This window comes from Pelobates fuscus, chromosome 1, assembly GCF_036172605.1.
Source record: "Pelobates fuscus isolate aPelFus1 chromosome 1, aPelFus1.pri, whole genome shotgun sequence".
Classification (NCBI taxonomy): Eukaryota; Metazoa; Chordata; class Amphibia; order Anura; family Pelobatidae; genus Pelobates; species Pelobates fuscus.
This window is the reverse complement of record NC_086317.1, coordinates 256,235,865-256,250,245: the sequence shown is the minus strand read 5'-3', so window position 1 is coordinate 256,250,245 and position 14,381 is coordinate 256,235,865. Positions and strand designations below refer to the sequence as shown.

Genomic DNA, 14,381 nt, shown 5'->3' with positions numbered 1-14,381 from the left:
GCATGTCTGTTCATTGTGAGGAGCAACTATGTGATGCCGCTCCTTGCAGCTACCCAGCAATTTAAAAGAAAAAAAAACAACTTTTACAGCTGCTGCAGCCCCTGGCCCGCCCAAGCTTAACCAGCCCACCGGGAAATATCCTGGTCTCCCAGTGGGCCAGTCCGGCCTTGCCCATGGGGGATTTGAAGACACTGGACGTCCTCATGAAAGCGTGATAATGTCCAGCATCGTTTCACAGAGTCAAACTATGTGAAACAGCTGGAAGCATCTCTAGTGGCTGTCTGGTAGATAGCCACTAGAGGCAGTCTTAATCCTGCAATAGAAACATTGCAGTTTCTCTGAAACAGCAATGTTTTATATTGCAGGGCTAAGAAGGATAGGGACACTGCACCCAGACAACTTCAATGAGATAAAGTGGTCTGGGTGCCTATTGTGTCCCTTGATGGAATAATTTCATCATGCATCAGTAAGGGGTTAATAAATGTATACAAGTAAATACCATGATTTCTGTAATAAAGTTACAAATACAGTTGCTAAGAAGCTACATAAGAACAATTCTCAAAAGTACCAAAAGGTGGATCATTTCATTGGTTCACATGGCAACTGTTCCACTTTAACAACATTGTCCAAGAGGGGCACACATGATGCCCCCCATAGTAGCACTAGTTTACACATTTGTGACAGCAAAGTACTAAATGTAGACAATCTGGGGTCCCCACTAAGGAGTATGAACAACTGTATAGATTAGAGACTTACTCGCGCCCTGTGTCCAGCACACATGCCTGAAAGTGTCCTCACTGCCGAAATAACCAACTCTGGATCTTTGGTTTCCACCAGCTGTAGAAGAAGATTCACCCCGTTGCTCTGAAAGATTCTTTCAGCGCCGGCGTCCTCTCTGCCTAGAACTATGAGATTGTTGGCGGCCTGGAACATGGAAAAAAGACAAATAAAGGAGACTGAAGGACTAAAAGAAGTTTAACCCCTTAAGGACCAAACTTCTGGAATAAAAGGGAATCATGACATGTCATGTGTCCTTAAGGGGTTAAAGAAAATTATTACCACATTATTATTACTAAACTTATATGTCTAAAAGCTTCAATGACAAAATCATGAATGTGAAATAAATTCAGTTTTATATAAATGTAACTTTATATAAATTTTATGAAAACCTCACAAGATCGACTGCAGGTTAAAATGCATTATTTTTCTGGACTGTGCGTGGCACAGGGGATGGAGGTAATCATCATGAAATTACACTGGAGTACATTAAAATATGCCCACCTTCTCTCTCTTTTCTTTTTCACTGTTCGGGTCCAATAGGATCTCAAACATCTTCTGAGCCCGGGAGTCAGTTGAGAACTGTACACGGAGCTGTGTAGAGTGTAAAGCACATTAGTAAAGCTACAAAACAAATTCTCATCTGTGTTGTTTTGCAACGGTCTCTATTGTATAGATAATAGATGACTATTCTGGTATGACCCATATTTATCATGGCTCAAAGAATCTGCTACTACTTTATCTTAAACATAAACCTAATCTGTTCCATACACGCCATATAAAAATACGTGGAAGGAAACATAGATGATGTACAGTTGTAACCGCTAGTACTCCTAAAATTGCTCATCACACAGTAAATGCACTGTGGCGAATTGATATGTTGTATTATGGTGTATAAAACAGTATGTACACATAACAAACAAACAAGCAATATAGGCGCTAAGGTGTAAAATATTAGTGCAAATATTAAAAATAAAGGTAGAGCAGCACCTAAAAGTATGTACACATATCTATATAATCGTATTCATAGTGATGCTTCGTTATTGAGCTAATTAAAGACTCTGTATGAGTGAGTATACTATGGTGTACATTATTCTATGTAAGCCATAATAGTGGAGCAATTATTTGAGAAGGAACACAATATATGTTTGGAGTAAGGAGAAGAGTATTAGCAGCTAAATATGATGTCAATATAATCTTGGTAATACATTGTATAAACTTTTCTGACATTAAGCCTCTTCAGTACTGTACTATGTTTTATAATATTGAGCTTATTGTTAGCAGTTGCTTAGGGTATAGGGTCCTCATCTGAGTGTGGTTTTGGGAAGTCTTTGAAACTGTCATGTGTGATAGACAATGTTATATGTTAACTCACTCTAAAGGATTTTAAGGAACAATTAAACATATGAACACATCTAAATTTCATCTAAATTTAAACACAAATACCGTAACTTGAAAAGAATCCTCAAACTATTTCTGAAATCTCATAAACAGTAGAATATAAAAGTAAAACTGAGATAGCTAGTTAAATTTGTGTCTGCAGCAATATTATATTTTGCTCTTCTAACCTTTTCCTGGATGTCAGTGCCCAAGCGGTGCAGCGTCTCTCTGAATGTCCTATTGTTTGGCTCCAATGTTGCACATCTTTGAACATCCTTAAATGCTTGGTCCAATTTTCCTAGTTTCTCTAATGCCTGGCAGCGCCTATACAATGCTTTGATATCTGATCCATCCAGATCTATAGCTGGAAAGAGAGCATGCAAGATTATTTGAAGATGTTTAACAAAGGGCTTCAGCATTAATGAAATGCAATCCATCCATTTGCATTTCCATTTTAATGACGTATGAACACATACCAAATAATGTTTGTCCAGTGGCTTTATAGCACATGCTTCCCATTGTCCCTTTTCCAATTTTTAGCAACAAAAAAAGATGTCAGAGAATGCTTTTGATGGGAGGTTTTGAAGCATGATAATGGCATAAAATAGGTTAATATGTATTTACTATGTTGCAATGCAATAGTTAAATATTCCAGTTTATTCTGTCTAAAACACTCATGTCTCATAATTACATAGTTATATAGCTGAGTAGAGACATGCATCCATCAAGTTGAGCCTTTCTCGCATCTGTTTTGGCTGTTAATCCAAAAGACGGCAAAAAAAAAAATACATTTGAACCGCTTCCAATTTTGCAACAAACTAGGAAAAAATTTTACAAACATGATACAATACAAATTAAATATTATATCCCTGAATATTATGTTTTTGCAAGTATTCATCCAGTTGCTATTTAAACATCTGTACAGACTCTGATAAAAACAAATCTTCAGGCAGAGAATTCCGTGTCTGTAGCGGAGAGGTAGTATAATCCACAGTATCTCTGCTGGGTAACAGCAACAACATAAAATAATCCAGGCAAATAAGTACAGCATACAATAATCCCGGTAACGTTGCAAGAATCCTTCCTTCCCAAGAACTAGACGACACATAGGCTGGGAGTCAACTGAGGTCTTTATTCACAGTTCTAGTATTTATGCAAGTCCCCATGCAAGGGGTTTCCATTCTGACATAACAGGGGCATTCTGAACATTTCTCCCATCAGGCACTGCTGGACGAGAGGGATACTCCCACTAAAATATACAGTTAAGTGGATTAGCCCTCCGTGCAGCAGAACCGGCATTTTACATTAAAACCCATAACTTTTACAATATTCCCTTTATTTAAACGAATGGACGTTCGGTAGATAGCTGGGGTCTGAGCGCACACTTCGTGAAAGTACCGCTCAGATCCCAGCATAAATAACCGAACGCCACACGAAACAAGTATTACATTCAAGTTACCTTCAAACTACCGATTGACTTTAGGGAACCACTTTACCGAAGGACCGGGGCTCCCAAACGGCTTGGAAGTCCAGCGGTATTCGTGCCGTCGAGTAGCCGATTTTAGTTCCAGGCGCTCGACGACAAAATACCGCTGGGCTAACAAAGGATCCAAGATGGCCGACCGCCGCGTGGTCGGTAGCCGAACGGCGGCCACCCTGAATCCCTCTAATTACCGATTGCAACAATGTTGCAATCCTTAATGGGAGCCACATGACCTCCTGTGTGTGGTCTCCCTTCGGTAGTTTGTTCGTTTCTTGAACAATGTTGAAATTCACTGTTCGTGAAATTATTGTATGAATGCTGGCGGTTTTTCATGCCGCCAGCATACGAACGCTATTGTTCGCATGGAACCTATGCAGCATACACATACTTGGTTCTTAAAGGCATACACACATCTTTTAGGATAACACAGTAAACAGTGGCTAATCCGCCACAGTGTCCTTATAGTTCTTTCTGTTAAAAATATAAAACCTTTTTTTTTGCCTTAGACTACGTATAGTCCTGTTTATGAATAGATTTCCAGACGATGATTTGTTTTGGCCTGAAAATACTTGTATAATAATAAAAACTAAATAAACTAAAGAGATTTAAATATGTTAACCTTTCTTTTGTTTACCAACTTTTTCTAATATCCTTCTTTAGAGCAGGTGCCCAAAAAAGTGTGGTCTTACCAGTTATTTATAACAAGGCAAAATGATATTTTCACCACAAGAATTAATGCCATTTTTTAGACGAGACAAATAACCTTATTGACCTTAGCATCTGCTGATTGACATTGCACATTTTTGCCTAGTTTGCTGTCTATACCTATTCCCAAATCCTTCTTGTGTGTTGTTATCCCTAATTCACTACCATTTAGAGTGAGTTGCTTGTGCATTCTTTACCCCAAAGTGCATAACTTTGCATTTTTCTACATTAAATTTGATCAGCAATTTGTGTGCCAACTCTGCCAATCTATCTAAATTCCTTTTCAGCAAAGTAATATCCTGCTCACATTACTTTACAGAATTTTTTGTCATCTGCAAACACTGTCTCCTGTGTACAAGGTTGCTGATATAAAGACTGCAAACGTTGAAAACAACCGGCAAGCACAAATCTACCTCCTACCACTTAATTTACACCTGCATCCAGTATATAGAATTTAACAAGGTCTATAAAATTGTATTGTGTGTGTGTATTAAGACGAGAATATATTTATCCATGATGACCATTTGACATGAACATCCAAGCAATAAGATACAACCACAATGAAATAATGAAGAATTAACCATACTGTTACTTTTGTACCAGCTTTCGCATTTTGTCAAGATAACTTCATTACAAAAATAAAACCCCCTGAACTAATTTGGAAGAATCTGTGAATATTATGATCTATAGCGTTTGTAAGCTCATGGGCCATCTAGCCAAGCACTTTGTATAAAAGAGCTCCAATGGCTAGATATCAGCTTACAGGCAGGGCTCTCTTACCTCTTGTATTTGTCTGTGTATATTTACGTTTCTCCACTAATTGTACAGCGCTGCGGAATCTGTTGGCGCTTTATAAATAGCAATAATAAATAAATAAATAGCAGATGAGGGGCTACTGGCCGACAAAATTTTTTGTCATAGCACTTGTAAATTGCTGCATTCCATATGCTAGCTCTGAAACCATGCAAAAGGGTAGTGTCCATGTTTAGTGAGTGTTTAGATGCACAGCAAAAAATACATTTAATACATTCCACAAAAGAATAGGAAATACATGTAATGTCCATACATGACATTAAATGTGTAAAATATATTCTAACACAAAACATGAAAAGTAAGCAAAGGCTCAATAAGCTAAAAATTTAGTTCAGAAGACCCAATAATTCACACGTGAATACAAACCAAAAGCTGCATTATCCATAATCTTACATTGCTTGTAAAATAAAGGTGCAAAAGAAATGTCTCATTGTAAAACATACCTTTTGATGCATCTGTCGCTGCCTGTATATAGATTTCCTATTTCAAAAGACAGAAAGCAGTTGTAAAGGCTATAGTTTCTATGAAATGCATACACAAATGCATCAAAGTAGCCTACCTTCAGCCAAGGAGGGCTTGTGGACAGACATACCTTTTGTTTCAATAGTATATGTAAAGCGATCATTTATTAAATGCTAGATAACAATTGTTTGCGTTGTTGCTTTTAATTAAAGGGACACTATAGTCACCAGAACAACTACAGCTTAATGTAGTTGTTCTGGCGAGTATAATCATTGCCTTCAGGCATTTTCATTTAAACACTGCCTTTATCAGAGAAAAGGCAGTGTTTACATTCCCCTTAGGGACACCTCCAAATGGCCACGCCTTAGATGGCCACTGGAGATGCTTCCTGGCTCAGGGCTGCACAGTAGGCAGCACAGCCGTTCAGCGTCCCCACGCTCTGCACAGAGACGCTGAATTTTCCTCAAAGAGATGCATTGATTCAATGCATCTCTATGAGGAGGTCCTGATTGGCCAAAACTGCATTTGGACCCGCCCCTGTGCCGATTTTAGCCAATCCAATGCTTTCCCGATGGGAAAGCATTGGATTGACTAGAAATCTGCCAATTTGACGATGTCACAAAGGGGGCAGAACCAGAACCGGTGGACCTGCACAGAGCCGGAAATAAAGTGAGTTTTAAACTTGTATAAGGGGTGGCAATCTACTTAAATGGTGGGGGTGGGTTTAGCACTGTAGGGTCAGGAATACATGTTTGTGTTCATGACCCTATAGTGATCCTTTAATGCCAGAACTGCCAAGGTTTATAATATTCTTGTGTGAAGCTCTGTTTTTAACCTCAGTGAAGGCTTGTACTAATATACGACAAACATAGATAAAACTTAAAAGCAAGTTGTAAGACATTGTCAGAGAATAGAATGTCAAAGTACTGGCTGACACAGAAGAATCAAATTCCATAATGATTCTCGTGAAACTAAAAGATCAAATAATATAGCTTTGCGTAGAAAAACATAAATAAGCAAAAAAAAAAAAAACAGGCAGATCAGTTTGTTAACTGCTTTTAAACCTCTCTGAGAAAATAAAGTGGTTTAATCAATGCAATTTGACTGATAACGTAATGTAACTTGCGTTCTTGCTCGTTATTTAGTTTTCTAATAGCATAAATCTAAATCATAACATTCAACGTTATTCGCTAAAGGGAGAATTCAAGGTGAATTTCAAATTTAAATTCAAAACTGTTGAAATAGAAAAATTGTCTAATACAGTTGTGCTTCCAAATAAGCTACTTTGACCTCCAATTTGAAGCACACATTGAATTCTCACTGATTATGATTTTTAGATATTTTAAGAACCTGATGATATATTTTGGATATTTATAATATGATTTGTTGGCTTTTTATGGAGATTAAGGTTTAATTAAATTAAATAATAAAAATGAATACACATTTCTTTGAAATATGTGTGTTCATGCAAAAATAACTTTAGTTGTACTGCTTACATAAAACCACATAAAAAGGAACAAGCAACCAGTTGAAGAAATTCTCCTACATGCTCTTTTTGGTGCAGAGTTCTGAATCCCGCACTTGGCATGTATACTGAAAAATGTAGATAGAGGAACTTGCAAAACCACTTCAGCTATTTAGACATTTTGTAAGTCTCCTAATTCCAGCTATTGCCTTACCTTTTTCAGGAAGCATGCTGATCTATTACGATAGAGAACAGCCAGTATCTTCTTGTCTTTTATGAGATTTAATGCTTTGCTGTAACTTTCAATCGCCTTATCATAATCATTTGACTGGAAATACTTGTTTCCTTCTTCTTTTAGCTGAACTGGATCTTCCATCTTGTACAAGAAAATTATACAATTGAATTAATTAGTAAAAAGTTAGGTGGCACCATTTTTGAGGAACACCACAATGCTTCCTCAGTACAAACAACATCGTTGAATACTGCTTATGTTGCGAACTACCTATGATGAGGTTTGAGAACTTGCTCACTCTACTAAACAAACCTGGTCGACACTTATCTAACTGAGGACTTGCCCAAAATTCAAAGTGGCGATTTTGGCCACAATTTTGACAATTCACAGTTATTGAATAACCCTGAACATTTCTGTGAAATAATTTTAAGTATTGGTACGATAAGTAACTCCTGGTAAAAAAAAAAAAAAAAGAAAAAAAAAAAGAGGTTAAAGATGTAAAGGACCACTACAGGCACCCAGACCACTTCATCTCAGTGAAAGGGTCTTGGTGCAGTGGTATTTTTAGTTTAAACCCTGCAATCTAAAATATTGCTATTTAGTTGCCTCTGGTGGTTGTCTCCCTGATTGAAGGAGCGCAGTACTGACCGTGCATGCGTTTTTCCTTCCCAATGCTCCTTTATGAGGGTTGGCATGACATCGTGGGAGATGGATCTTATGGCTTCACTGATAGGATCTTGCTAAAGTGAGAATTCAAAGTAAAGTCAAAGTGAATTTCAGATTTAAAACTACAGTCTCCAAGCAGAAATCATAGCTGACTTGGAGATATTTTCCAGTTTGGCTTATTTGACCTTAAATTCAAAAAAATCACTTTGAGTTCTCAATTTAGTAGATAACCCTGATAGTATTCCTGCATCATTCCCAGTGAACGTGTTTTGATGACAACGGACAAGCAAAGCCCCTCATTCATCAAATTTGACGGACACCACTGATTTAAATGGATGTTGTTTTGCACTTTACTTGTACCATTTTCTTTAGAGTGTATGCATTCTTGTGCTGCATGTTCATCATCTCTTGGCTTTGTATGACACATTTTGTTTGTCACAGTTAGTTTAATGTGCTGTAACAATAATTAATTATAGTTAATGGTCATATGGTGTGTCTAAATAAGAGACAGTTGTACTCAGACATGTTCTAAGTACTAATCCAAATAAATTTTACTTATTTAAAAGAGTGGATACGTAATCTAAAGCAGTAAAAGAACTATATATATATATATATAAAAATGTAATGTGTTCCTTTAAGACCTAGAAAAAATGGAAACTGCAAATCAGTAACAAAGCAAGATAAAATGAATGTAACTAATACAATGCAGGGAAATAGATAACATTACAGCTGGGAGACAAAAACAAACAAAAAGTGATGAGGCTAATGGCTCTGTGTGTTTGTCCCTTGCAGCACACATGTGACTCTACAGTCATCTTACAGCCCGTTGACCATTTATGGAGAGTGAGCTGTGACTTCAGTTCCATTTGTTTCTGCCACCTGTCACAGCTGAAATCACACAGTGTTACTCCCTCCTCCATTACAGATACACTGCTAATACAGTCTAGCAATGGCCGATCCCACCTCCAACATGCCGGCCACATTGTCAAAGTTGGATTAACTAAGTGTTATGGACACCATATAATAAAGGTCCAAATATATTAGTAACCCATGGGATGATGGAAGTGAGGACTCGAACTGTGTAATGGAAAAATAAAAGTCAATCTCATGAATTACTATTTATTTTGTAGTAATGTTAAATAGGTTACTTCATTAAATGTGACTTTGTTGGCTGAGAGGCCTGTAACAATTGTACTTGTCTATTACTGAATATATATTAGATCTGTAAATGAAGGATTTTAAAACCAGGAGTTTATTAACTAAAAAGCAAACTTTAGAAAACTGAAGCCAAAACGTAGCATAAAACAGCCAGACGTTGACTATAGCTATATAAGTTGGATTTTTTACCTGATCAGCAATTTTTGCCTTAAAGGGACTCTCCAATTGCCAATCATACACAAAAATTCTTACAGTGTCCACTACAGGCTGGTGAATATAACATCTTAATGTGCTGAAGTGCTGACAACGACATTTTTACATCATGAGCCATATGTGCTATTGTGCAGGTGTTTGATCTCTTTCAGAATCATTCATATTCATAACTTTAGAAAATATGTATTTTTATGAATTATAATTCTCAAATTCGGAGGTTACAAACATAGGGTTATGGACAATGTATATATATATATATATATATTACAGCATATCTGTATTCATGATGGGAGCTTATGCTCATAGTTATCCACTAAAATGTAAAATTGTTGCAAATTCAAAAGAGTAGATTTATTAAAATAAGAACTCTTGGGAATTCAAAAATAATTAAAAGTTTAACGACAAAATAACTGAATTCTAAGAAATCAGCTATGTTTCTAGTACAACTATTTTGATGTAAAATCTCAATTGATATTAAATATTCAACAATTCTCACTTTAGTAAATATATCCTATAGCGAATTTAAAATTTTAGACCAAAAGCCGAACTTAACCCCTTAAGGACACATGACGTGTGTGACACGTCATGATTCCCTTTTATTCCAGAAGTTTGGTCCTTAAGGGGTTAAAATAATAGCTGATGTTTTGCAATTTGGCTACGGTATTGTACATTTTTAAATACACTTTGAACATGTTGAATTCTTGTCAATTCATACTTTAGTGGATAGTCCAAACTCTGTTAATCACGAAACCAGGGATTGTCAGGAGACTGTAATATTAAGGCCTACTAGAAAAAAACAGTGAAAATGAATTGTTATATTTACTTAGAGGGTTATTCACTAAAGTATGAATTGCCAGACATTCAAAGTTAATATCAGAGTTTTGACAAAATAGCCACTGAAACCATAACTAAAACCACGACTGCTTTGGAAAATCTATTACGTTTACAATGTAGCAAATAACCCTGAACGTCGGTCATTGTGAAAAATTAACAAAAATTAAGTTGAATATTTTAGGCCAAAATATCCTAACTGGGAAAATGATCAGTTAGTTAAATTTCCAAATTGGCACATTTTGCCTAAAATAAGTAGTTTGGTAGGCACTGGACAAATCTCAGTTTACTGTATAATTCTGTCACTGAATAGATCTCAAAGTCTATGTTCTGAATGACAACGCAAAAACATTACTAGTGTGTGACTAGATACATTAAAGCAAAATTTATAACTATGTTTTTACTGGATTCCTTTCTAAAACATAGGTAATCAGTGATGTGTCAATGTGAACACAATACAGCAAAAATAATTACAAAGAAATAAAATCAGATCATGTCTATTTGAAGTCTAAAATCTGGATGTTTTAATATAGATTTGGCTTATTAGACTGTATTACTTGATTTTAACAAGGTTTGATTGAAATAAAAAATGCTAAAAATGGAATTGCAATTCAGACACACGTGGCAATTATTTGTAATTTAAATGCAGACATGTCTTTCTCTAGATGGAATATATTTGTAAGACAATGGGGTAACAAGGCCCTTGAACCCGCATGAATGAATTAGAGAGTCGGTTCTATTAAAATACCTTTTATATTCCTAAATATACAGTATCATGCCGTACATACCTCAGGCCTGTGATTCAGAAATCCTTGTATGTCTCTAGAGTACTTTTTTTGTTCTTAATGAGCTACTTGTCTCTCTGCTGTGTTGGGTCGTGTAGCCTCCCTATGTGATATTTATAGATCTCAATGAAATGGTCCAGCTCAAATGAATGATGGAACAGTGAGGAAATGCAGGGGTGTTCAGTCACAAACAAAGTTGCAAAGCTTGTCAGAGAAGGGCGAATATCATACAAGGCTGCAAAGTCTTATGAAATGTATCATTGGTATGACCTTGTAAAATTAGTTATCGATATACGTATGACTGGGATTGTTGAGATATGCTTTATAGTATGACGACCCCCTTCTCACAGTGGTTAAGGCCACCTGGCTGCCATTTAAGGAGGTAAATGACAGCTGACCATTGGTTTGAAGTAGCAATAGCTAGAGATGATCCAGAGCAGCTGTCACTGTGAGAAGTGCCTGGCAGCTTCTGGAACACTGAATTATCCAAGTCACAGCCCAGCCTGCTCCATTTCTTGTTTTCATTTGCCTTTAGACACTTCTAGTAGCTGCTAGCTGCTTCGCTGCCCAACAGTTGTCATGAATCAATTCCGATACAGACAAGTCAAGCAATATTCATAAACCTCATCTCTGTAGAACTAAAATCAAAGGGACTTGCTGGAAGTGAAAATGTAATTAGCACATTAAAGGTGTAACCAATGACCCGACGCTCTTAATGTTGAACAACCCAATAGCCCACTAAAAGCACTGTAAGGAAACATACACACGTGTGTTTGTGTGACAGTGTTTGTCTGTGTGCGTATATATGCGAATGTGTGTATCTGAGTGTGTGTGTATATCATTGTACCAGTGTGTGCACATGCCAATGTGTATCTGAGTGTGTGTATGTGCCAGTATGTGTATCTATTTGCCTGTTGGTGTGTGTATCTATGTGTGCATGTGCCAGTGTGTGTATATGTGTATCTGTGTGTGTATGTGCCAGTGTGTATCTGTGTGTCAGTGTTTATATGTGCATCTTTCTGCCTATGTATCAGTGTGTGTGAATCTGTGTGTGTCTGTGTGTCAGTGTATCTGTGAGTGTGTGTATCTGTGTGAGTGTATGTATTTGAGTTTGTGTGTATATCTTAGTACCAGAGTGTGTATATCTGTGTGTATGTGCCAGTGTGTATATTTGTGCCAGTGTGTTTGTATATTTGTGCCAGTGTGTGTATCTTTGTGTCTGTCAGTGTATGTATCTTTCAGCATCGACACTACATATGTATCAGTGTGTGTAAATCTATGTGTATCTGTGTGTCAGTGTATCTGTTAGTGTGTGTATCTGTGTGAGTGTGTGTATTTAAGTGTGCTAGTGTGTATCTTTGTGCCAGTGTGTGTATCTTTGTGCCAGTGTGTTTGCATCTTTGTACCAGTGTTGTGTCAGTGTGTGTATCTGTGTGTGTCAATGTATCTGTCAGTGTGTGTGTCTCAGTGTGTGTGTATGTGCCAGTGTGCATATACGTGTCTGTGTCTATCTGCCACTGTGTATCTGTGTGTATGTGCCAGTGTTTGTGTCTGTGTCATTGTGTGTATGTGTGTATGTGTCAGTGTGTATATGGCTGTGTGTGTGTCAGTGTGTTTCTATATGTGTTTCTGCTTGTTAATATGTATGTATATCTGTGTAAGTGTGTATGTGCAAACATCCCAGCAATCAAACACAAACACAACATGCAAACACACCCCTGTAAACACAAACACCCCTGAATTCCAACTCTAAAATTATATGCAAACCCTCAAACAGACCCATCACTCAAGCACCAATAATACACACAAATGTACATCAGCATTTAAAATCCAACACTACATCTAAACACACCATTGCACGTAAATGCAAGCATAACATACAAACACATTGCTCTATTAAAATTCTAAAATTATATGCAAACACCAACTCTACACACAGAAGCACAACTGCTACTAAGTACTACAATCTGTTTGCTATCTGTAGAAATTTGCCAAAAAAGAAAACCTGATGCTATGTTAATTAAAAGGTTTGTGCTACGGCGCAACAATTTTTCAGGGAGTTTCACAATGTTGGTACAGTATGTCAAAGGGTTTCACAGGTAACTTAAGGTAAAGGAACAGTGAGTATAAACAATTTAAATTATGCAGTCAATCCACTTATCAGATATGTTACTAGATATGCTCAGAGAGAATGAACAAAACTAAAACACAATAATAATAAAATAAAAAAAAAAACAATTAGCTGGTCAAACAATTGGCAAGTATCTCTATACTGTACTATAATTTTGACAGGCAGTTTTGACTGTACTTTAAAAGGAGGAATTTAAAGTGGAAAAATAATATTGGCATGTTTGCAAAAAAAAATTATATTTTTTTTAAATAAAATTGTTTCTTTATTTATTAAGATGACCATCCAGTCAATTTTTAATAAGATTGGTTTGGTAACCAAAAGTTTGGTTAGAAAAAGACCTATGTATTATTTCTTCTCAAGTCTATATCTCCTTTTTTATTCTAAACTATCTGGATCGCTCTGTTTATATTTCCACTATCAGCCTGGTTTCCTCACTCAATCATTATATCATACTGGACGCCAGTACAACGAGTAAGTGAGAGCCTATCACTTTCCCCAAGCTACAGAGACTGAGAGGGGGAAGGGTGAAGTGCTTCAGTAATCCTCTGACTCCCAACAGCCTCAGCCAACAGAAGACACTCTTCTGCACCAAAAAAGGTAGGAATTTGGAGGAAGACTAAAATGTTGGCCAGCATGTTGTCTGTATTTGTATCATTGTGTCTCTATGTGTGTCAGTGTTTGTATCTGTGTAACTGCATGTGTGTCAATGTGTGTATCTACATGTATGTCAGTGTGTATCTGTATCTGTGTGTGTGTGCCAATGTATGTGTATATGTACATACATTTCAGCGTCTACACTAGATACAAACACACTTCTGTATTAAAACACCAGCACTGTATATAAACACACACCTGCATTCAAAAACCAACACTACCCGGGGGGCGGAGCTAGCAGCCATACCGAGAGGATGCACATGCACTGAGCTCCGTGCAAATAAGTCCCAAATACGGCGAAATACAGCAGAAAAATCAATTTGAGAGCACTCCTGGACACAGCAAAGCCTTCTGAGAGTATGGGGCGACGCAACAAAAAATCCAAGCCGGATAGACCCCCGGCTACCGCAGATATCGGTGATCTCCTGCGGAGACCCCAGACCACGCAGAGGCCTACAATGGCGATGCAGATGGAAGACAGGTACAACTCATTTAGCGAGGCATCCGGGTCAGAGGAGGACGACTATGGCGCCCAGGCGCTGACCACACTGACCCACTTACCTGCAAAGCCACCGGTCACGGAGGAGGCTCTGAGACACATGCTTGGGGAGCTGCGCCGCAACATT

General features: G+C 37.3%; 1 protein-coding gene across 1 annotated transcript in view; it reads right to left on the bottom strand.

Moving 5' to 3' along the window:
• UNC45B (unc-45 myosin chaperone B) overlaps positions 1-11,159 on the bottom strand; it is a 55,322-nt gene extending 44,163 nt beyond the window's left edge. The window contains exons 1-6 of the mRNA XM_063456624.1: positions 10,974-11,159; positions 7,300-7,461; positions 5,602-5,638; positions 2,346-2,521; positions 1,282-1,371; positions 757-924 (exon numbers count right to left, since the gene is read on the bottom strand). Coding sequence (XP_063312694.1) covers positions 757-924; positions 1,282-1,371; positions 2,346-2,521; positions 5,602-5,638; positions 7,300-7,461 — 633 coding nt within the window. The 5' untranslated portion in view covers positions 10,974-11,159. The remainder of the gene's footprint in view (positions 1-756; positions 925-1,281; positions 1,372-2,345; positions 2,522-5,601; positions 5,639-7,299; positions 7,462-10,973) is intronic.
• Positions 11,160-14,381: the final 3,222 nt, after the last annotated feature.